The sequence below is a fragment of the Myotis myotis genome, unplaced genomic scaffold (assembly GCF_014108235.1).
Source record: "Myotis myotis isolate mMyoMyo1 unplaced genomic scaffold, mMyoMyo1.p scaffold_m19_p_2, whole genome shotgun sequence".
Classification (NCBI taxonomy): Eukaryota; Metazoa; Chordata; class Mammalia; order Chiroptera; family Vespertilionidae; genus Myotis; species Myotis myotis.
Window position 1 is genome coordinate 19105588 of NW_023416324.1, and position 21363 is coordinate 19126950.

Here is a 21363-nt window from a genome sequence, read left to right on the forward strand (position 1 = left end):
TCTTGGGCTGCAGTGTGGAGCCTTAACTTTATTCTAAGAGCAATGGGAGGTTTGGGGCAGAGAAAACAAAATCCATCCCTTCCCCCTGCTTCCCTCCTCCTTGGTATCCTTCCTGGAGACCGTGCCTTCCTCATCTTTACTCTGTCAGTGTCCAGCTCAGAGCCTGGCAAGATGACTTGGCATCTGACACTGTTTACTGAGTAAATGAATGACTAAGTCAGGCTCTTCTGGTTCAAGGCTAGACAGAGTGGCTCAGAGGTCAGCTGGGTAGTCCTAGGGCAGCTCAGGACAAGAGTCATCTGGGTCAGATTAAGGCATTTAGATGCCCTACTCATTGAAAAGAGTCTGGTGTTCCCCATACATAATTCATAATAGAAATGATATTAGTCCATGAAGCACAATACATACACATGTGCTGAAATGAAAACAGTTTCTTTTTGGGTTTTCAGTTGCACAATTCTGGATGTGATCATCAAAGCAGAATTTCTTCCACTCGTGAGTGTGCGTGCATGTGTTGCTGCCACCTTGCTGGTGCCCCAAGCTGGACTGTCTGCCCATTCTGTCACCCAGTACTAGATGGCAGGCCTGGCCCTACCTCCCCTCGGTGGCCTGGTCTTGGCCTGTGAGCTGGGATAATGGGGAGCCCCAGGGTCCCGTGGGGGCCAGGACTGACAGTGGACAGCCCCGCGGTATTGTTGGCAGCCTCTCAAGGCCACACCAGATTGGCAGCTGCTAGGTGTCAGGACTCTGGGGAACATCCCTTTGGTCCATGAAGGCTTGTCCCTGCCCTTCTCTGACCCTCTGAAACTGTACAAAATGACAAAGGTCCTAAGAGACATCTCAGAAGAGGAATCAGAGAGGTTCCTCAACTTGCCCAAAGTCACTCAACATGTTGGGGATACAGTTGCTAGTTGAGCAGAAGTCTGGCCCCTAAAGCAAATGCCATTCCTTCCTGAGGGCAAATGGGCTGGGCTGGGGAAGAATGCCAAGGGTCCCAGCTCACCTGCTCATATCCGGATCCATAGAACTGACGAGAACAAACAGTGGAGCTGGACGCAGCCCAGCCTTGACATGGGTCCTGCCCCTCCCCCAGCCTCTTTCACTGCCCAGCTCGAAGCCTCTAAGCTCAATGCACCCAAAGGTCCTGCCTGGGACCCAGAGGTGGACCTTTGCCTCAAGGTCCCCATGTGGGTTCCACAGCATCCCACAGGCTCAGCACTGGGCACCCAGGAGAGGTTCCAGGAGCCTGAGCCAGCACAGCTCTTGGCCTCTCACCTTGCTTGCATGGTGGTGGCGTACTCCACGGGTCCTATCCTTCCCTCAGTCATTCAACCCCCCACCACACCTGCTCTGGTTCCGGGCCCTGCAGGGAATTAGACTCGGCCTACCTGGGAAGAAAGTGGACCTTCCCCCAACACTCCACCACACACCACTGCCACCCCTTCCCTGTCACCTCCCTCCCCGGAGACAAGGCTCAGGAAACTCAAACACAGCAGATCAGTGATTCTTAGGGAGAAAGAAAGCTGGGTAGCAGAACCCTCACACACAGGCCAGGTTCCCCAAGCCAACCCCAGGCTGAGTTCTGCCTCGACTGAGTCCAGGCCCTGCCCCTCTCCCCAGTGGGAAGTGACAAATGAGCCTGAGGAAGTGGAGGGGGGAGTCAGTAATCGAAGGCATTAACATGGTGCCCAAATTAAATATTGACTTTCTTGGTGGACTCCAGGGACTCCTGGATTGATGGCTGGGGCTGAGCCACACCACCACAGGGGATGGGGACATACCCGCCTGGAGCAGCCTGTGGCAGCTGAGGCCTGGGGCAGGGCTTACCTCTGCTCCTGTCTGTTCAGGGAGAGCAGGGCAAGGGCTGCAGAGAGCCGGGGCACCTTGGCTCTGTCTCCACCTTGTGCCCTGGGTGCGCCCCATGGAGCCCAGCGTCCCCTCCTCCCAACAGGTCTGAGGTTTTGTGGAGCGCCCACCTCATCGCCTCTCCCCCACCTTCAGGAACGTGGCTGGCCTGCAGCCCCCAAAATGAGCAGAATCAATCTCTGTGATGATGTCTATTATCAGGTCTCAGGACCCTGCCTCCCAGGACCGTGGGGCTGGTTATTTTTGGTCTGTCATTATGTAGGATCTTGGGGAGGGGTTAAGGGCCTCTCCATTCCTGGAAACATCCCATCACCCTCTCCAGCTAATTCACCTTCAGAGCCTACAGAGGGCCCTGAGCTTTATCTCCCTCTTTTCATAGCCCCACTTCAAGAACTGTCTACACACCATCTTCATTTCCTCCCACTCACTCTACGGCCGGCTCCCATCCAACTTCCGGCCATGCCAGTGATTCTAGCCCAGCCCTTCTGAGTTCCAGTCCTGTCCTACCACCCACTTCACACTCAAAACTCCCCCTTGACCATCTCTAAGGTATTTCAAGGTAAACATGCCCAAGGCCAAAGTCATGACTGTCTCCCCCAAATCTGGTCCTCTTCCTGTACCCCAAATCCATTGGCAAGGTCATCCATCCAGGTGTATAAGACACAAGCCGACAGTCATCCTTGGCTCCTCCCATCCATCCACACCAGGGCTGACAATTCCACCTACTACATACATATAGATCCCATGCCTCCTGCATGGCACCCCACTAGTTAAGTTTCCTTCACATGAATGGTCTCCTCACTGGTCTCTCCACATCCACTCTCACTCTTCAGTAACCCCGTACCCCAGTCCATTTCCCATCCACCCAAAGCAATCCTGTTAATATACAAATCAGATCATGCCAGTCCCCTGCTCAACACCCTGTTTTACATCCCACTAGTCTGAAGTCCCTTATTAGAGTCTCCACTGGACACTTAGCACACCTTAGGCCCTGAGAGGGCATGGGTCTTCCTGGGATTGGTGGCCTTGGAGGAATACAGGGGAAATAATGGGAATACTGGAGATGGCCCTGAAAAACCCCAACTGTGGATCCATGAGCTGCTGTGATGGGCAAGAGAATGCCTCAAGGGGAATTAGTCCAGAGAAGCAGGAGTTGGCAGCATGCCACAACCAGGCTTTCCCCCAGGCCACCTAGGCCACTTAAGTTCATTTTATTTGGTATCTAATGGAAGGAAATTAAATCCAAGTGAGTTTTAATGTGTCTGTTCAAGTGCCAGTCCCATCTGCCCCCGTTCCCCCGGGGTCTGGGGCAATAGGTGGGAAGAGGGAAGGCAGGCTCCAGGGGTGCTTGTTGGAGGAGGAGGAGTATAGCTTCCCCCAGCTCTGCTAAGGTAGGCCCAATACCAGTCCACGGGTTTCAAGACCTCCTTCTGCTTCCCCTCCCTGCCCACCTGTAGATTCCAGGAACGCTGGCTCAGGGCCGGGATCCTTCCCTCCCTCACCACTTGAGCCCTCACCAGGATCCAGGGATGCAAGGTAGGACTCATACCTCCTTTTCACAGAGGACACAGCATCGACTTGTCCAAGGTCACTGCCTTTTCTGGAGCTGTGCTATCCAATACGGTAGCCACTAGCCACATGTGGTTATGGAGCACTCAAAACGTGGCCAGATTGAATTGAGATGTGCTGCACATGTAAGGCACACTAGATTTCAAAGATGTAGTACAGGAGAGGAACCAAGATGGCGGCATAGGTAAATGCCTATACTTGCCGCCTCCCCTAAAATACAGAACCACCGTCATCCAGAACCACTGGAAAGCAGGCTGAATGGAAGTCCTACAACTAGAGAAGTAAAGAAGAAAGCACACTGAAACTGGTAGGAGGTACAGAGGCGTGGAACGGACTGGTCCTGCACCCACGTGAGCCACTTCTTTAATCAAGAGGGAGATTGTCTCTTTGGAGACTGTCCGGAGAAGCAAGGGGTCCCAGCCCCACACCAGACCCCCAGCCCAGAGTCCCAGAGCTGGAAAAGAAGTCCCTGTAACTGCGACTGTAAAAACCAGTGTGGGTTAGAGCTCAGTGGCACTGAGGCTGCTGGAGGCCCAGCTGTTCCTCTTAAAAGGCCGGCACCATGAACTGAACTTACAAGGTCCTGCTTCCTCTGAGCTCCAGCACCATGGTGAGGCTCTGGGGGACACATTTGTCTGGCATCGGGGCAGGAACTTGGGGGTGGCTTTCTCCCAGACAGAGGCACTCACAGGGATCATTGTTCCTTGCCGGGTCCTCCCTGGTCGCAGGGCTGACTGGCAGCCATTTCTGCTTGCTCCGCCCTGGTGATTCTCTAAGACCCAGCCTCATCCAATTTACAACCCCACCCCAGCTGCCTGCAGCAGCTTTTGCATATGAATGGCCTGTCCTTGAAAATCTCAAACAAGCTGCAGCTGGGTCAGGGAGTCCCAAACCTATCAATAAAAGGCCCAAGACCAGGCACTAGCACCAGCCTTCCTTGCTTCCCAGCTGGGCCTCATGTGGGCACTTCCAAACTGTATATAAAGAGGTGGAATCTGCAGATCTCTCTGTAGCTCCTGCTGTGTGGCCCCAGGCAATGGCTGACTTTGCACCTCCCCGGAGACCCAAGAGCCAGTGTACCCAGTGGTCAGTGTCAGGCCATTCCAGATTACAACTGTACACATCCATAAGTGACACACTTAAGGGGCAGACTCAGTGAGCACCAAAGCCCCACTGAAGCAAGTCCTGCTCCATAGGGGTGTCTCCTGCACAGCAGCTCTCCCATTGTAGCCGCAGCTGGTCCCCACAGCCAATTGGCCTGGAGGTCAATTCCTCCCAGTGACACCAACAGCAATCAAGTCTCAACTACAAGACTGTGCACACCGCCCACATAGGGGCGCATCTAGAGCTCCCAGCTCAGGTGACTGGGGAGGCTGAGCCATGGGCCCTATAGGACACCTACTACACAAGGCCACTCTACCAACTCAAGGAGACATAGCAGCTCTACCCAATACATAGAAACAAACAGGGAAGCAGCCAAAATGCAGAGACAAAGAAACATGTCACAAATGAAAGGTATGGAAGAAAGCAAACTACTGGGTATAGAGAGCAAAACTACAGTTATAAGGTTACTCAAGAATCTTCTAGAAATATCCAAGGGAGTTAGTGAAACTTTCAAGGATCTTAGTGAGGCCAACACATGGAAAAGGACCAGTCAGACATTAAGCATACACTAATTGAAATAAATAATAATATACAGGGATTCAACAGTAGACTGGAAGATTCTGATAATCAAAGCAATGATGTGAAATATGAGGAAACAAACATCCAACCAGAAGAGTAAAAAGAAATAAGAATCCAAAAATATGAAGATAGTGTAAGGAGCCTCTGGGACTTCAAGTGTACCAACATTCATATTATGGGGGTGCCAGAAGAAGAGAGAGCAAGATATTGAAAACCTATTTGAAGAAATAATGACAGAAAACTTCCCCTACCTGGTGAAAGAAATAGACTTACAAGTCCAGGAAGCACAGAGAGTCCCATACAAGAGGAACCCAAAGAGGACCACACCAAGACACATCACAATTAAAATGCCAAGAGCAAAAGACAAAAAATCTTAAAAGCAGCAAGAGAAAAGCAGTTAGTTACCTACAACTGAATGCCCATATGACTGACTGTCAGCTGATTTCTCAACAGAAACTATACAGGCCAGAGGGAGTGGCAAGAAATATTCCAAGTGATAAATAGCAAGGACCTAAAACCAAGATTACTCTGCCCAGCAAAGCTATCATTTAGAATTGGAGGTCAGATAAAGAGCTTCACAGACAAGAAAAAGCTAAAGGAGTTCATCACCACCAAACCAGTATTATATGAAATGTTGAAGGGTATTCTTTAAGAAGAGGAAGAAGAAAAAGATAAAAAATATGAACAACAAAATGGCAACAAATAAATACCTATCAACAATTGAATCTAAAAATCAAAAGAAATGAATAAGAAATCTAATGAACAGAATAAACGAATAAACTGGTGAATAAAATAGAATCAGAGGCATGGAAATGAAACAGACTGACAATTCTCAGAGAGAAGGGGGGTGGGGTGGGAAGAGATTAAACAAAGATCTTATATGTATATATGCATTACCTAGGGACACAGACAATAGGGTGGTGAAGGCCTGGGGCAGGGCTGGAGCCAGGTGGAAGGAGACAGTGGGGGGTCGGGGGGAGAGGGACATCTGTAATAATCTCAACAATAAAGATTTAAAAATATATAAAATAAAAAATAAATTTAAAAAAAAAGATGTAGTACAAAAAAAGAATGTTGAGCCCTAGCTGGTTTGGCTCAGTGAATAGAGTGTCGGCCTGCGGAATAAAGGGTCCCAGATTCAATTCTGGTCAAGGGCATATGCCCAGGTTGTGGGCTCAGTCCCCAGTGTGGGGCATGCACGAGGTAGCCGATCAATGGTTCTCTCTCATCATTGATGTTTCTCTCTCTCCCTCTTCCTTCCTCTCTGAGATCAATAAAAAAATATATATTTTTTAAAAAAGCATCTTGCTGATAATTTGATCATGAGTTAGGCTGTCTGCTCACCTATGACCCTGCCACAGTCTGGAAGGCAAGGAGAGGCTGCAGCTGAGCTTGGGTGAGCCTCTCAGGCAGTCTCCTTTTCTCTTGGGAGGGCAGCGGGTCACTTTCAGGACCCTGGACAGCACCCAGGACTGGCTTCCCACTTGGGGTCCTAGAATAGTACCCAGGCCCAGGAAGGAATAACCAGGGAGGGGTAGATATCCCTTGCAAAATGCTCCCCATGAATAAGCTCACATTGATTTCTGGATACCCAGTGAGGAAGGTTGGGTTCACTCAGGCATGTAGAGAACATGCCCCAGCAATGAGCCTCCTGTCCTGGTCCTCTGACACCAAGCCAGCCTGCCCCTTCCCCCTACACCACCCTGAGCCCTGGAACCTGAGGCTCCACCACACCCCGCTCCCTGCAGCCATGAAGATCAGGTACCGAGAAGCTGAGCTCAAGCTCCCTGTCCTACCAGGGGATATTAATGACGGTGAAGTCCCAGCCCTGCCTCTGACTGTGGCCGTGAGCAAGTCACACCCATCTCTGGCCTCGTTGTCCCATCCACAAAATGGGCAACCTAAAACCTTCCAGCCAGGTTGTGGTGAGGGGTCAGGGGCTGTGTGTGTGAAGCTCCTAACACGAGACCACGTGCCAAGGACTAACAGCTGATACTTACAGAGCTTACTCGGTGCCAGGCACTCACTATGCTTTTTACATAGTCATTTGTTTTATCCTCATAACAACCCGAAGAGGTAAGTGAAAGGGTTAAAGAAGATAAAACGGGGCAAAGAAAAACGTATTGTGCTTAGCAGATACCTTGCAGAAAGCTTGCAGCCTTGAGCACAGCATAGCTCAGATAACCAGAAGACACCTGGCCTGGGAGGAACCAAGGACGGACCAGACCCTGCATCAGCAGAGCGGCTTGCAGCCAGCAAAAATTAATAAAAACCTATCTCTCCCTGCTCTCCCGCTGATGCCTTTCTCGATCTCAGCCCACCTGCACCCAGGTGTCGGGAATAAAATCGCTTTCGATACGTTATGGCCTCATGTCATAGGTGAGCGACCCCGGCCCACTCCAGACCTTTCAGTGAGGATTAGTACCATTGCCATTTCATGGATGGGGAAACTGAGGTCACTCAAGTCTGGCCTTTGGGCCCCAGGGAAAGGCAGCCACAACCATCACAGCCACTGGGGAAGGCCAGCTGCAAGGGGCCCCACCTACATTCCCAACCTGCTAACCCCAGGTCTCAACAGGGAAAGGGGTGTGCCCCAGGTCACCCAAGGATTCCAGGGCAAAGACAGGGTCAGAGCCCAGGCGCCCCTCACTCCAACTCAGGGCTGGACTGACCCATCACACACTCTGATGAGACCAAGCGAGGTGAACGGAGGAGATAAACAAAGCTGTTGGGATCCCGGGGCTGGGCCCTCCCCTGAGGGAAGCAAACAGCTCAGCAGCAAAATCCACAGAGTGAAGTTTATTCCCAACAAAGTTCCCCTCCCCCCTCCCCAGCCCAGGACAGAGACAGACAGGCTGGGGCCAAGATGGGGCTCCAGTGCCTGAGGGGCCCCTAAGAAACAGGGAAGGGCCCTGGCCCCCGCCAGGCGACACCGAGTCTGGCTCCCCCAGACCAGCTGAGTCCACCGCACGTCCTGCCCAGCCCTCGGGAGAGGGGAGGGGGCGCTGGCTCCCGGGTAGTTCCAAAGTGGAGTGTGAAAATAGAGAGATATATGTATTTTTATTCGCAGAGGGCAGTCTGGCGTGGCACTCACACCTCTGTCTGGAAGTCACCATCCGGTGGTTCTGTGGGCTCCCAGGCCGCTGCCCGGTGCAGGGCCAGCCGTTCTCGGGGTTTGGGGGGCAGTGAGCCCAGCGTCATAGACTTGAAGGTGCTCCAACTCTGATGTCGCCGATGTTGGGACAAGCTAGGACGCTCCCCCGGACTGGGTTTCTCCTGTGGAGGGAGCAGGAAGGGCCCATGGAGATGGAGCGATACCTTCTCACCCACTGCACAGAACAACAAACTGAGGAGGCCCAGAGAAAGCCAGTGATGCTAGTGATGCACGAAGTTACTAAGCAATCAGGTGCCAAAATAGGGTTCACATCCTGATCTGCCTGGCTCCAGAGTTGGGGTCCTGACTCCTGTGCTCTGCCCACGCTCCTCAAGACCACGGAGGAGCCCCCATCAATGCTCCCTATCCCCGTGCAACCCCAGAACTGTTGTTTATGGTGTGGGTAGGCCCTTGGCAGCGGAGGCTGAGTTTGCCCAGGCAGGGGCGGTGGACAGAGCCCACTCACCCCCACCCAGCCCAGGGGGACTTACGCTGGACAGAGTCCGTTCGGTCGCCCCACCCGAGGACACACTCCAGCGCTTCTCCCTCTGTAACGGGGGCCATGGGTCAGGGTCTGACCCCCGCGGCCACTGCACCAGATTGGGCCCTGAGCTTCGGGCAGGGCAGCCACAGGAAGAGCCCTCACCTTGGCCGTGGACTGGCTGCGGTAGCGGTCGAAGGTGTGGAACTTCTGGTTAAGCTCGTGGTAGAGTTCCGAGTGCCGTTTCCGGGTGTGCATCACCTTCTGGGAGCCACAGGGCGTCAGAGGCGGTGCCCGCCTGGGGCAGCACCGTGAACCAGGCCCACACTCTGGGTCCCCACATCCCTGACTGTTGCTGGCCCCTCTGGGACAAGGCCCAGCTCTCTCTTCACCCAGAGCTACAGGATAGGGCAGGGAAGGGATGTTGGGAGGACCCCACAGGTCAGGCTCTGCAGTGGGGCTTGGGCTAACTTCAGGAGTGGACCCTCCAGGGACAACCCTCACCCCCTCACCACACACATACACACAGCACTGACCTCAAAGTCCAGGTCTGAATACCGCAGCTTCTTCCTCTGGAAGGAGCAGCAAGGAGGCCGTGAAGGAGAAGAAAGTTTATTACCACACGCAGGGGCTGCCCACTGCCTGGGCCCAGGAGCTCAGAGTCCTTAAAAGGCAGCCCCCGGGGTTGTGGGGAGAGGGGCTGAGGCCTGGGGGACGAGGAGAAGAGGAGCCAAGGCACTACCCTGCCACAGGGCTGCAGCTCTGCCCCAGGCCACCCTGCCATGCAACATGCAGGCAGACGCTCACAGGAGGCACACACTGGCACACTCGCAGACGCGCAGCCGCACATGGGGCCAATGTCCCAGTACAGCCTCCCAAGGGGGCAGGGACACGATTCCCACACGGGGCCACAGAGCAGACGCTCCTGCCTCCATGCCCTGGATTCTACCCCTCTGCCCGCCTTGCCCTTTTCTCCTTGCCAGCCCCGGGCTCCCCTCCCCCCCAGAGCCCTCCATTTGTCCAGCAAACACAGGGCGAGGGTTTTTAGTCCTTTTAACCCTGCCTTGCCCTTTTTCCTCAAAAACCAGGCCCCGCCTCCCTGGCCTCCCCACCCCCTCACTGGCCTCTCTGGCCCTCATTTGCCCAAGACCCACCTCCAAGGCCCTAAACAACCCACTCAGTGTCCAGTGCCACCCAAGGAGGAGGCCTTCGAGTCTCAGAATGTTGGCACGGAGCACTCACGAAACCAAGGCCAACTTTCTCCGGTTACATTGGGGAAACTGAGGTCCGTTGAGGAGAAGGGACTTGCCCCAAGGCCCTCAAGGATGCCGCTAAAATACCATCTAGCTCTCCCAAGTCCCAGGCCTGCAGACATGTCCCCCACCACCGGCCTTCAGGGCACCACTCCCCTGGCTGCCTGCTTTCCTCCACCGGCTTCCCCAGCACTAGGCCCTGCACGTCTGCCCTGGACCTCCTCCTGCATGTGTGTTCTCCCTGCTCCCAGCCACGCCTCTATTTCTGGAGGCAGCACACCTCTCCCTTCCCAATGCCCACAGCTGTGCCCAACGGAATGAATTCAGAAACCACCGCCCCCCGCCCCCCGCCCACCGCAAATCCACTCCTCCACCTCTGCCTTCTTGCAGTTATGCACACCAGAACTTGGGATGCCATCCTTGACCCCTAAAGATGCTGCCACATTTATTGCCACCTCCCACACAAGGAGCCCAATGCTGGCCCCTCCTGTGTGGTCCAACCATAGGCAGGTGTCCACAGACGGAAACCATGATGCTGAGCTCACCCCCAAGCCCAATGCCGGTACTGGGTTTTGTCTTTGTTACGCCTTCCTGTTTTGCCATCTGTAACAGGAGCAGGCACCAAATGTTCAAGAAACATTTTGGGAAAAAATCTAAACTTGTGAAGCTCCTCGATGCTAACTTAACTTCCTTCGTGCGGAGGATGGGGAGCAGGATTCTGAGGCCGAGCATGAGCAGCCAACGGTGTCTGAGCCCTGACTCCTGCCCCCTTCCTTACCCCTCATCCCTCCAACTAGAATGTTCCAGAGTTCTATATCACTACCGTCTGCCTGTTCCCAGTGACTCTGTGCAGGGAGCAGGTCTGAGGAGGTCAGAGGGAGCGTGGGGCATCCACAGAAGCCACACAGGTGGGCAGAGAGCGGGGCTGACGTTTTCTCAGAAAGGGGAGGGTCAGTTGCCACAGGCCGACGGCCGTGCTGAGGCTGATTCAGGGATGATGACCGCAGCGATCCCCCATCGTCTAGCACTTTCTACCCGCCCCACAGAGATCAATGTTTTATGTCACTCAATTAGTCCTCGCAGCAACTCCATCCACAAAGAAGTTGCTGTTATCTCCACTTTACAAATGAGGAGGCTCAGAGCTATGAATGCTAAGCGAGATCTACTGAGGCTCAGAGAGAGATTTTGCTCAACATCTCACAGCTGACCAGAGCGCTCTGACCTGAACCCAGATCTGTGTGACCAGGAGGCCCGGCTCTCAGGCCCCTTAAAGGAAGACCCATTCTAACCGTTCACCCCCAAGCAGGCACTAAAGCAAGTGAGAAGGCATCGAACAGGGCACCCTCAGAGCGTGAAGTCCAAGCCCCCTTGAGGAGTTCAGAGGAGCCAGGATTCCCGTGGATTTGCCGTGGGCACTAACAGAGGAAGAGATGCACAGCGACTTGGTACAAAGATGCTGCTCTGGGGCAGTTGCTGGCTGTCCCTTCCCGGCTGCTGCCTAGGACTTAGTCTCAGGCACCTGGTGGCAGGCCTCCCAGGCACTACAGTCCCTTACCTCCAAGGAGCCCAGCTTCATGGTGGAGCCGGGCACAGTGCGGGGCATGGTCCGGCTGCGCTCTCCCGGCTCGGGCACTTGGCGGACGCTGGGCGTCGGTGGTGGCGGTTGGAAGGTCATCCCGTAGGGGTTCTGGAGAGACCCATAGGCAGGGCCCAGCCCCAGGCCCGAGTGGTCCACGGATAAGAAGCTGGGGTAGCCTTCGGTATGGGCCAACGCCTTGGCAGAGCGTCGGGGGGTGCCCTCGGGCCGGGTCCGTGGGGGATCCTCACCACCTCCACCCCCACCGCCAGGCTGCAGGCTCAGAGTCCTTCGGGGCAGCACCATGTAGTCCCCCTCGGAGCCTGGCTCGCCCGGCCGGAGCCACGTGAGGTCCAGCTGCCGCAGGCTGCCCTCCCCACACATGTACACGGGGTTGGGCTCCTGGGGGGGCGGCGGCTCCCCCAGCCCTGGCGAGGCTGCCATGGGCATCAGGATGTTCCCGGGCAGCGTGGAGAAGCTGAGGCCACCCTCCGGACCCACAAGGCAGGACTTGGGCTCCTCGTCCTCATCCAGGGACAGGCGGGACAGGGTGCCCGTGATGGTGGACGGGTTGCAAGTGTTCACCTCCTTGAACAGAACTGGGGGCAGGAGTGGGAGGGAGGTAAGTTCTGGGGAGGAGGAACCCCAAGACGCCCCTGCCCAGACTGGTCAGGTACCAAGCCCCTGAGCTCAGATAGAGAAGGAAACTGGCGAGATGGCCGGATGATTGATACTCTCTCCCGCACCAGAGAAATTAAGAAAACAACTGGCCCACAGACCCACAGCAAGGCAGCGCAAGGAACAAAGCCAAGGCCCAACTCCTACAGGCCAGCTCCTGACCTCTGACCCCACAGCCCTGAGGCTGTCACAGGGCCTTGCTCCTCCCCCTCCCTGGGCAGCTCCTCTCCAGGAGACAGAGCTGGAAAGGGAATCTGGTAAGAGCCCTGGAAATAATACTACACTGTAACAGCTTATGTGCCAAGCACCCTGCTAGGCTCTTGATGTCGCCTAACCCACCTAAGGCTCAGAGAGGAAAACTGGCTGCCCAAAGGTACACAGTAGGTGTGTTCACAGCCTTGAATCCACTAAGGGCTGCCTGGCTCTAAAGCTAAACTCTACTGTCAGACCCCTATCGGGGCCTCCAACAGTGGGGCTGGGGGCCCTCCCTTCTTTGGCCGTCCCCGGGGATCATGCTCAGCTCTGTGCCAGCAGACTCACCTGTCTGACAAGCCAGATCCACATCCTTTTCAAAGTCTGACTATAGGCAGAGAGGGACAGAGCAGATGGGCAGAGAGAGAATCAATGTATCAGGGTGGGGAGGGGGGTCTCAGTCCCCTCTCTACCCACCCAGAGGTGCTACCCAGGGCACTCCCAACAGAGCCCCGGGGACCCCAGACATGTCCACTCCAACCCCACTTGACAGGTTTAAAAATTGAACAAGAGAGAGACTTGCCCAATGCCACCCAGTGGTCAGTGGCTGAGTCTGAACCAAACCTGGCCTCTGTTCCCTCCCTGCCATGGATGGAGAAGGTGAGGGGCTGGGAGCAGGGAAATGGGGTGGGGGGGTGTGCTCAGAACCCACCCTGCCAGGCCTCGTCACTCACCAGGATCTGCAGCTGCCCGTTCTTACACGAGTCAGGGGAGTCCTCGCTCTCATCGGCCCGGCACACACCCATCTGGCACTTCACCACGTCCTGGACCTGGGAGCAGTGGGTGCCTGCTGGCCTGAGGCCGCCACAGGGCCCCTGGCCACAGCTGGCTGTGCCTCCCACCCAGCCACCCAGGCACCCAGCCACCTAGGGGTTTGGAAGGACAGAAGCACATCCAGCCTAGGGGAAGGCTGAGGGGAGCAGGGGATCAGGAGGCCAGGGACAAGGCTGCCCCGGGCTCTCAGCTTCCACACTCAGGGCTGCCCAGCCAGAGGCCTGGCCGGGGGCTCCATCCTGTCTGTGTGCACGTGGGGAGAAGCGAGCGCGCTGGCCTGGCAAGGCGGGTGCGAAAGGGCAGGAGGGGCCAGCCCACCTCGCGGCGCAGGAAGCAGTGCACGGCCGTGATGACGAAGCCCTGCGCAGAATTGAAGACAGCGAAGAGGGCCTGGAAGAGCACGGAGCGGCGGTCTGTCATGGCCAGCACGGCGGACATCCAGGTGAGCGCCAGCAGGGGCAGCACCACGCAGGAGCTCCAGAGTGAGGCCCTGAGGACACAGCAGGGGCCCGTCAGGGTGACACCGGGAAACGGTGAGCTGCGCCAGGCCTGCACTGAGCCCGGGGCCCTGGAGCTGCGCAAGATGGACAGGGCCCCACACGCCAAGGCCTCAGTAATGTCCCAAAGCAGAGACGGGCTGAGGAGCTGGGGCCGGAGGAACAGAACAGAGACAGAAAGGAAGAGCTATGGGGCAGAGCAGGGACCCAAGACGTGGGGGGGGGGGGGGGGGGCAGACACAATGACACGATGGGACTGAGCCACAGCCAGAGGCAGCATCAGGGGCCAGAGACGGAGAGGTGGAACGGGGGCGGGGGGTGGGGGGTGGGGGTAGGAGAAGGGAGACATTGCTGTGGCTTTCAGCTCCAATTTGTACAAAATCACAGCCTGGGCCACCTCCCCAGAGATTCTGGGAGAGGAAGACGAGGACAGGGACAGAGAGAGATGGCAGACACCGTGAGAGACTGAGGCAGGGGGAGACACACAGTCAGAAAGATTAAACAGGCAAAGCCACAGAGGGTGTCACAGAGCACAAATCTTTGGGGAGAAGATGGGGGCTAGGGTTGGTGCAACAAGAGGCTCCCCTCCCTTTCAGTTCCCCAAGGAGGGGGCCCCAGGCCCCCAGTGCCTGCTCAGAGGCCTGGGGATAAAAGCCTGGATCAGGGCTAAAACCACACATCCCTCGCCTCCTTGATGGGGAGGGCAGAGGGGAAAAAAGGCAGATGGGCCCTGCATCCAGCTACCAGCACCAACCGCCCTCATGGGTGCAGGAGGGCAGTGTGGCCCTGCTGGGCCAGGTGCCATACCCAGCCCCCTCTGCCTCATGAACACCCCAGGTGGAAGAGTCAGGCAAGGGGGGATATACAGCTCTGGACAAGGCAGAAAGAGGGGCAGGGGGCCAAGATCTGTCCTTCGAAGAGTGGTGGGGAGCTGCTCAGCCTGGCGTGGGGGCAGGCACTGTGGTCTCCACAGCCCCCGAGGGCAGAGCCAAGACCAAGAGAGGCCTAATCACAGTCATAAGAGCTGCCATTGATTAGCCACCTATTCTCTGCCAGGCCCTACGCGGAACACTTTACATACATTAGTTCACACTGTGATCAAAACAACTCCAATAAACAGCCATGGGGATTATTATCCCAATTTACAGATGAAGAAACTGGAGTGTGCCCAGCTGGGCAGAGAGACCAAGCTGGGATGCAAACCCGGTTTGGCTGCCTCCAAAGCCCAGGCTTTTAACTGCTAGTTCTGACAGCCTGGGTCAGAGAGGCAGCTGGCAGCCCAAGTGACAGCGAGCTTCCTACTTCACGGAGCTTCCCAGAAATGGTGCCAGCCGCCTCCAGAGGCAGTGACCCTGCCTCCTGACCCTGGAAACGTGCAAGATAAAGCTGGACCCCGCCGGTCAGGGAGGACGAGACGGGTTCCTGGCCCTGAGCGGGAGGCTAGCCCTGAGGCCCTTGTGGATTTGTGCATGGTTGACATTTTGAGATTCTCAGCTACCAGGGACAGGGGTATCTCAATGACAGAATTCTCTGCCTCCAAGATTCTCTATCTCCCAACTGGTTGAGATTCAGTACCTCTAAAATTCTAACTTTCAGATTCCATGACAGACGCTAAGGCTCTGATTCACATTCTAACTTTCTTAGCTTCCGACTATCTTATTCTAAGACTCTATCATTCTAATTCGAAGGTTCTATGGCCTCAAAAATTCTAAGGACTATGAGCTTCTGCAGGCGGAGGTGTAAGGGGGTCTCCAGCTGGGCCTGGATGAAACCTAAGCTGCAGTGAGCACAGGGGTGGGAACAAAGGGTGGGCACAGGAACCCAGCATTTTCCAGGAAGCACAGACACTCACTCCCGATACCCTCTGCCATCTGGACACCAAGCTTTCCAGGGCACTGGGCCGATATCCCTCCTCCCCCCACCAAGGTCACTGCCCACCCACCTCCCCGCCCCCCCGTGGGGCACAACTAACATGGCGTTCCTGGCCGAGGCTGAGCTGAGCAGGGGGCTGGGGACCGCTCCACACGCTGAGCAGGGGAGGAGCAGGCTGGCCCAGGGGCACCGCTCCAACCTCGGGGGCAGCACAGACACGGGAGAAGGGGGGAAACACATGGGAAGTGGGAGGAGAGGGGCAGCGTGAGCCCCAGAGCAGGGTGGGAGGGGAGGGCAGGTGAGAGAGAGAGAGGTGGGTTAGGGCGGGCGAGGGGCTGCAGCTGAGCACTCCGGGCGCCCACCTGGCCGGCACCCTTGACACGCCAAGGTTAGGGAGCCCCGGTCAGTCGCATGGTCAAGCCCTGGCTCCAAGAGTGGCCAGGGCCCTCCCTCCCTATCCCACTGCCCACAAGGCCAGGTCACAGAGACGCCCCCTTACCCGGCCCTCTGCTTCTTGGATTTGTCTGAGATGCCATCTCGAGCCATGAGCTTGTTGAAGACGATGATTCCGATGAGCATGTTCACCTGGGGGCCCCGTGGAGTGGGGTGAGGGAGACAGGATCACCAGGTGCCCTCCTGGCAGGGAAAGCCCCAGGTGGGAGCTGGAGTGCAGAGAGGAGTCGACCCCTGGGGCCACATCCCTCCCGGGACACTGAAGGGGCACATACCAGGACAATGACGGCTGCAGGGCCCACAAAGGCATAGAGCAGGCCACCCTCAAGGGAGAGCCAGCAGCTGGGGGAGGAGGGGAGAGTATCAGACACCGGAGCAGGCTCCTCCCCACCCTCAAATGCCATCCCTCAGAGCCTGCTGAGCTGCCGGGCCCACATCAGCAATGAGGCCAAGCCCCAGACAGCGTTAGAGGAGCCACTGGCTCTTGCCAAGCCTCAGTTTCCCCTCTAACAAAAGTGAAGACCATCAAGCCCAGCCCCCTGGGGATCAAACAAGGCAGACCCCTGAACTAGAGAGTTCTTAGAGATTAGCCAATCCCAGCACATCCGTTTACAACCAGGGAAACTGAGGCTCTGAGATGGGGAAGGATTTGCCCAAAGCCCCACAGCGGGTGTGGGCCAGAGGTACAGCCTGAAAGGCCGGAGGCCCTGTCTGGGGCCCTAACAGGTTCAGTAACCCCCACTGCCCACGACGGGAGGCCCACGTACTAGCTGGATGTACCGTATCCTTTGGTGCGGGTAAAGCCGACAGACACGGCCACCACCAGGGCAGGCAGACCTGGGGGAGAAGAGGAGCCAGATTGAGACGGCCAGTCCTCAGGGACCTCTCATCCTCCCAGACCCCAGCCCAGGTGTCTCTTGTGCCCACAGAAAGGGGCCATGGCTGAAGCTGAACCTATCTTGCTGCCCCTGCCCCCGACGCCCATTGGCAGAGTCCAGCACGGGCCCTGCTCACCCCAGCCCAGGCAGAGAAAGCGCTTGCGAACAAGGCGGGTGCGCATCCGTCCAATGACGGCCAAGTAGGACTGCCAAGCCTCAGTGAGCACCCAGCAAAAGGAGGAGAGGAAGAAGAAGTGCAGGAAGGCGGCTGTCATGGTGCACACGCCCTACAAGGAGAGGAAAAGGAGGGAGTGGCCCTGAGCAGCAGCCAGGGTGGGAGGCGCCAGGCTTCCCACGCCCCGCGCTGGGCTGCCATAGCTGCCCACCTGAGCTCCGCCCCCCACAGAGCCCTGCCAGGCACCCCCGTCTTCCTGCACCCACACACAGCACGACACAGGCCTGGTGACATGCACACAGCATTCAGCATCCGAGAGGCGGTCGGGCAGGCTGCCCACACACAGATGGGGCTGGCAGGGAGGGGGACAGACAGGAGCGCCTGCTGCGTCACGGCCGGGCGGGCCCCACACCTGGCACTCACGGTGCTGGCCCTGTGCAGAGAAGGCTGAGGGGGGCATAAGGGACCGCCAGCCCAGGTCACCCACAGGCAGATGGCACAAAAGGCCTGGCTGAGGCTCTTCCGTGTCCAGAGACATGAGAAGGCTCAGGCTCCACAAATGCCACCCGCCCACACATGTGCACACAGGCGCCTGACTCGCGTAGACACTCACAGATGTACACAGACATCACTCGAGTACACACCCCCCTCCTCTCCAACGCCGGCACGTATGCTCACACACAATTTCCCACACCCTCACCCAACACACAGCTGGAGTGTATAACAACATCCATCACCAAGGTGCATACACACAGACGCACGCGCCATCACCTGCAAACACTCTCTGCCCTCACCCCCCGTCACCCCACGTGCACTCCCTGATACCCCGGAGCCTGCACCTGCCTTGCTCAGCACCCGCGACTGGCCCACTAGGATCAGGATGTTAGACGCCAGGATGGACAGGCAGAAATTGAGCAAGATGATGGAGCGTTCAGATTTTATAAACCTGCGGGGACAGCAGGCAGAGACAGAGGAGCTGGCTGTCCCAGCCCAACCTGGGATGACTGGTCCCCTCCCACGCCATCGTCCCAGCATCCCACCTACCTCCAGAAGGCAGCGTAGATGGCAAGCAGGGTGAGCAGCGCCATGCAGGACACAGCACAGCCAATCACCAGGGGGACCGAGGGGGAGCCCGCCAGCTCCAGGGTCTGGGGAAGATGATCAGATGGGTCACCGGCAGTGGCAGGGCTGCCCTCCACCTCCCCACTCCCTGTGTGGTAGAGACTGGCTCCTGTGCCGCTGTCACAGCCACACACAGAAGGGGACTCACCGTTGTCCTCACAGGTACACAGAGCAGACCCAGTCACATACGTGGAGGCATGTTTATGCTCAGTCACCCACACTCTTGCACATTCAACCAGATACGCACATGTGTGTAACACTCACAAATGCCCACCGCCACACACCCCAAGGCACATGTCATCACTGTGAGCACCATCCCAAGGGCACAGACTTCCATGGGCAGTCCCAGAAGTACAGCTGCTCAGACACACATGTGGGGTCACCGGGTCCCTTCCGACACTGTCACAGGTGGCCACTGGCAGCCCAGGGGCCTCCTCCCGGCCCAGCCCAGGCACCCCCGACTCACCAGGTCCTTGGGCGGCTGGGCCAGCACGGCAAAGGTGGACAGGTGCTGGCACTGGCAGCGGGTGTGGGCTGCCTGGGTCTCCAGGGTCTGGCAGCTCTCAGTGTCCCAGTCCCCTGAGCTGGCATCTCTTAGGTGGGGGGAGAGGTGGAATGAGCCCCAGCCCAGCTTCATGGCCCCACCCCCAGCACTGGCCTCTGCCCAAAGAGGTGCTCCAGGGCAAGGCCATCCGAAAGGCAGGCCGTTGAGAGCCCTTCATCCCTTAGGCCAAGGATGGCACCAAGGAGCCCTCTGGCCTTCCACACAGAGCCCCTGCCCAACTCACGCTCTGGAGTAATCCCAGCTGGCGCAGTGGGGATCTGTGGTGCCCTGGGGAGCAGAAGACATGAGTGCAGTGTGGGCCGGGGGCTCACCACCCTGACCACCACCCGCCCTGCCACGCAAGCCCCACAGGCCAGAGGGTCAGCCTGCCACTGTGCACACCACCTCCCCCTCAGATAGGCCTTTGGCCGCGCACGTTGGGGTCTTCCCAGGGTCCTGCCGAGCCCCCACTCACATTAATGATGTAGGAGAGCTCCACTGTGATGAGGGGCTCAGCTGGTGGCTGTGTGGGGGGCCGTACAGTCACTGTCATCACCCGGGATGTGACGGCCAGTGGGGGCCTGGGGACAGGTTCTGAGGTCAGCTCCTGCCAGCGGGTGCCCAGGCCCAGTCAGGAACCCCGAAAGTGCTTTGGATGGGGGTAGGGGGCTGCCAGGGGTCAAGTCCAGGGAGAGGCCTAGAGCTCAGGGGGGCCCAGGATTTCGGGTGCGATCTGGAGCTCAGTCCAACACCCCCTGAACCGCAGGGAAGCCTCTGGGAGCTTCATAGACATCTTTGAGAAGCACCTGTATGCAGAGCCAGGCGAGGGGTCCCTGAGGCTGCAGGAGGGTGCAGCTGGACCTCTCTGTGGCCGGCACAGGCTCGGTCCGCCTCCTCTCTCCTGGAACTGCCTGGTCCCTCGGAACCCCCCTCCACCCTTCCCAGGGACTCACCTGGGGGGCGGCAGGATGAGGCCCAGGGTGCGGTACAGCACAGCACCAATCACAAAGTAGGAGGCAGAATCCTCGGGGTCTGCCGGGAGGAGGCGCTGATGGGAGTAGCCTGGAGCAGGGGGCACTGTTCCTGGGCCCCTCCCCCTGGCAGGGCTGCTGGAAGCTGCAGAGGCAGCTGGCTTCCCTGGGGAGGAGAGGCTGAGCACCTCCTTGGGCAGGAAGAGGCGGTCCTCGGAGTGCCGCACCCAGTCCTTCATGCCCCTGCGGCCCCGCATGGGGAATGTGATGTCGCTGGACACTGCCGAGACGGGCTCTCGCTGAATGCTGATCACTGCAGGGGGACGGGGCGGGGGACAGCAGAGACAGACACATAGAGGGCAGGCACAAAGGAGAGAGACATGTGGGGGACACACACCAGGAAAGCAGATGCAGACACCAAGATCGGTACCAACCCAGAGGTGCAGAGACCCACACACAGAGAAACACAACACAGAGACGAAGGAGGGGAAGGAACATGGAGAGAAAGATACAAATAAGGAGTTAAATACGGAAAAGACAGGGCCCAAGAGAGGGTGACCCTCAGAACCCACCCCTCCTCCATGGGGGCCTGGGTTCCACAGCCAGCACACTCCCCCCACCAGCCTCCTGTACCCAAGTTGTCCGTGACAATCAAGGAGCTCTGAAAGGCCTTGAGCGCATCGCCCACCAGGTGAATGAAGTCCTCCACCACCCGGAGCAGGTGCACAGAGCCAGGGGACACCTGGGGACAGGAGGTAGGTAAGGGTCCAAGACAGAGGTGAGCCATGGGGCAGGAAACCTAGAAGCCTAGCCCCTCACCTGCTGAGCATCATCCCACTTGTCCTTGTTTTCCGCGTCCACCATGAAGCTCACCACCTGGAAGAAGCGCTGGGGGGCGAGCAGTGAGTGTCAGGAAGCCCCAGGGCCAAGAGCGTCCCCGTCACACTTCCCAGCCACACTTCCACCCCCAGCGGACTCTGCCATCGGGGCCCAGACTTGTCGTTCAGTCCGGCGGTTCCGCTCCCTCGGTCTTCCTTCCCTCCAGCCAGGCAGGGAGGTACCTGCACGTCATCAGCTGAGGGCACGTAGGTGGCCCTCTTGAAGGTGTCAGTGACGTTCCTCAGAATGTCCACAGAGAAGAGCAGGTCTCCGCTGTAGTAGGTGCGCCGGGCCAGCAGCTCCTGCAGGCTGCGCACCACCTGCGACATGCCCTCCCCCGCCAGCATGCGCTGCCCCTTGGCCAGGTGCTCCCGAAGCTGCAGGGGACAGGTGGGCTGCTGTCATCGGAGTGTCGGGAGCTGGGACCACCCCGGGCCCATCCCACTCCAGGCCGCCCAATGTCTGCATTGGGAGGAAAGAGACGCGGGGGGAGCTGGGGGGGCCGGCAGAGATGCTCAAAGGAACTCATGGAGAGACAGAGTTGGAGAAAGAGACCCATAGAGACCCATAGAGAGAATCTCTAAAGATACTTTTAAAAGGCTAAAAGAGAAATAGCTAGTGAAGGAAGGTGCTCAGATGTACATATAAAGATGATAAGCGTGATACAGGATAGGGTATCCCCCATC

The 21363-nt window shown here is 57.4% G+C and overlaps 1 protein-coding gene across 10 annotated transcripts in view; it reads right to left on the minus strand.

The window, feature by feature from the left end:
• Nucleotides 1–7911: 7911 nt before the first annotated feature.
• The window catches only part of ADGRB2 (adhesion G protein-coupled receptor B2), a 36049-nt gene continuing 22597 nt past the window's right edge, over nucleotides 7912–21363 (minus strand). For 2 of the 10 annotated variants that reach the window (XM_036351930.1, XM_036351929.1), the window contains exons 9-30: nucleotides 20860–21054; nucleotides 20618–20686; nucleotides 20432–20540; nucleotides 19781–20111; nucleotides 19303–19408; nucleotides 19072–19115; nucleotides 18750–18876; nucleotides 18206–18309; nucleotides 18005–18107; nucleotides 17123–17273; nucleotides 16876–16945; nucleotides 16384–16450; nucleotides 16155–16240; nucleotides 15756–15854; nucleotides 13605–13776; nucleotides 13187–13282; nucleotides 12801–12840; nucleotides 11562–12181; nucleotides 9290–9325; nucleotides 8919–9017; nucleotides 8764–8820; nucleotides 7912–8394 (exon numbers count right to left, since the gene is read on the minus strand). In XM_036351930.1, the coding sequence (XP_036207823.1) occupies nucleotides 8209–8394; nucleotides 8764–8820; nucleotides 8919–9017; nucleotides 9290–9325; nucleotides 11562–12181; nucleotides 12801–12840; nucleotides 13187–13282; nucleotides 13605–13776; nucleotides 15756–15854; nucleotides 16155–16240; nucleotides 16384–16450; nucleotides 16876–16945; nucleotides 17123–17273; nucleotides 18005–18107; nucleotides 18206–18309; nucleotides 18750–18876; nucleotides 19072–19115; nucleotides 19303–19408; nucleotides 19781–20111; nucleotides 20432–20540; nucleotides 20618–20686; nucleotides 20860–21054 (2967 nt within the window). In that variant the 3' untranslated portion in view covers nucleotides 7912–8208. The remainder of the gene's footprint in view (nucleotides 8395–8763; nucleotides 8821–8918; nucleotides 9018–9289; nucleotides 9326–11561; nucleotides 12182–12800; nucleotides 12841–13186; nucleotides 13283–13604; nucleotides 13777–15755; nucleotides 15855–16154; nucleotides 16241–16383; nucleotides 16451–16875; nucleotides 16946–17122; nucleotides 17274–18004; nucleotides 18108–18205; nucleotides 18310–18749; nucleotides 18877–19071; nucleotides 19116–19302; nucleotides 19409–19780; nucleotides 20112–20431; nucleotides 20541–20617; nucleotides 20687–20859; nucleotides 21055–21363) is intronic. The other 8 variants (XM_036351931.1, XM_036351926.1, XM_036351925.1 and 5 more) reach the window with 7 other exon arrangements.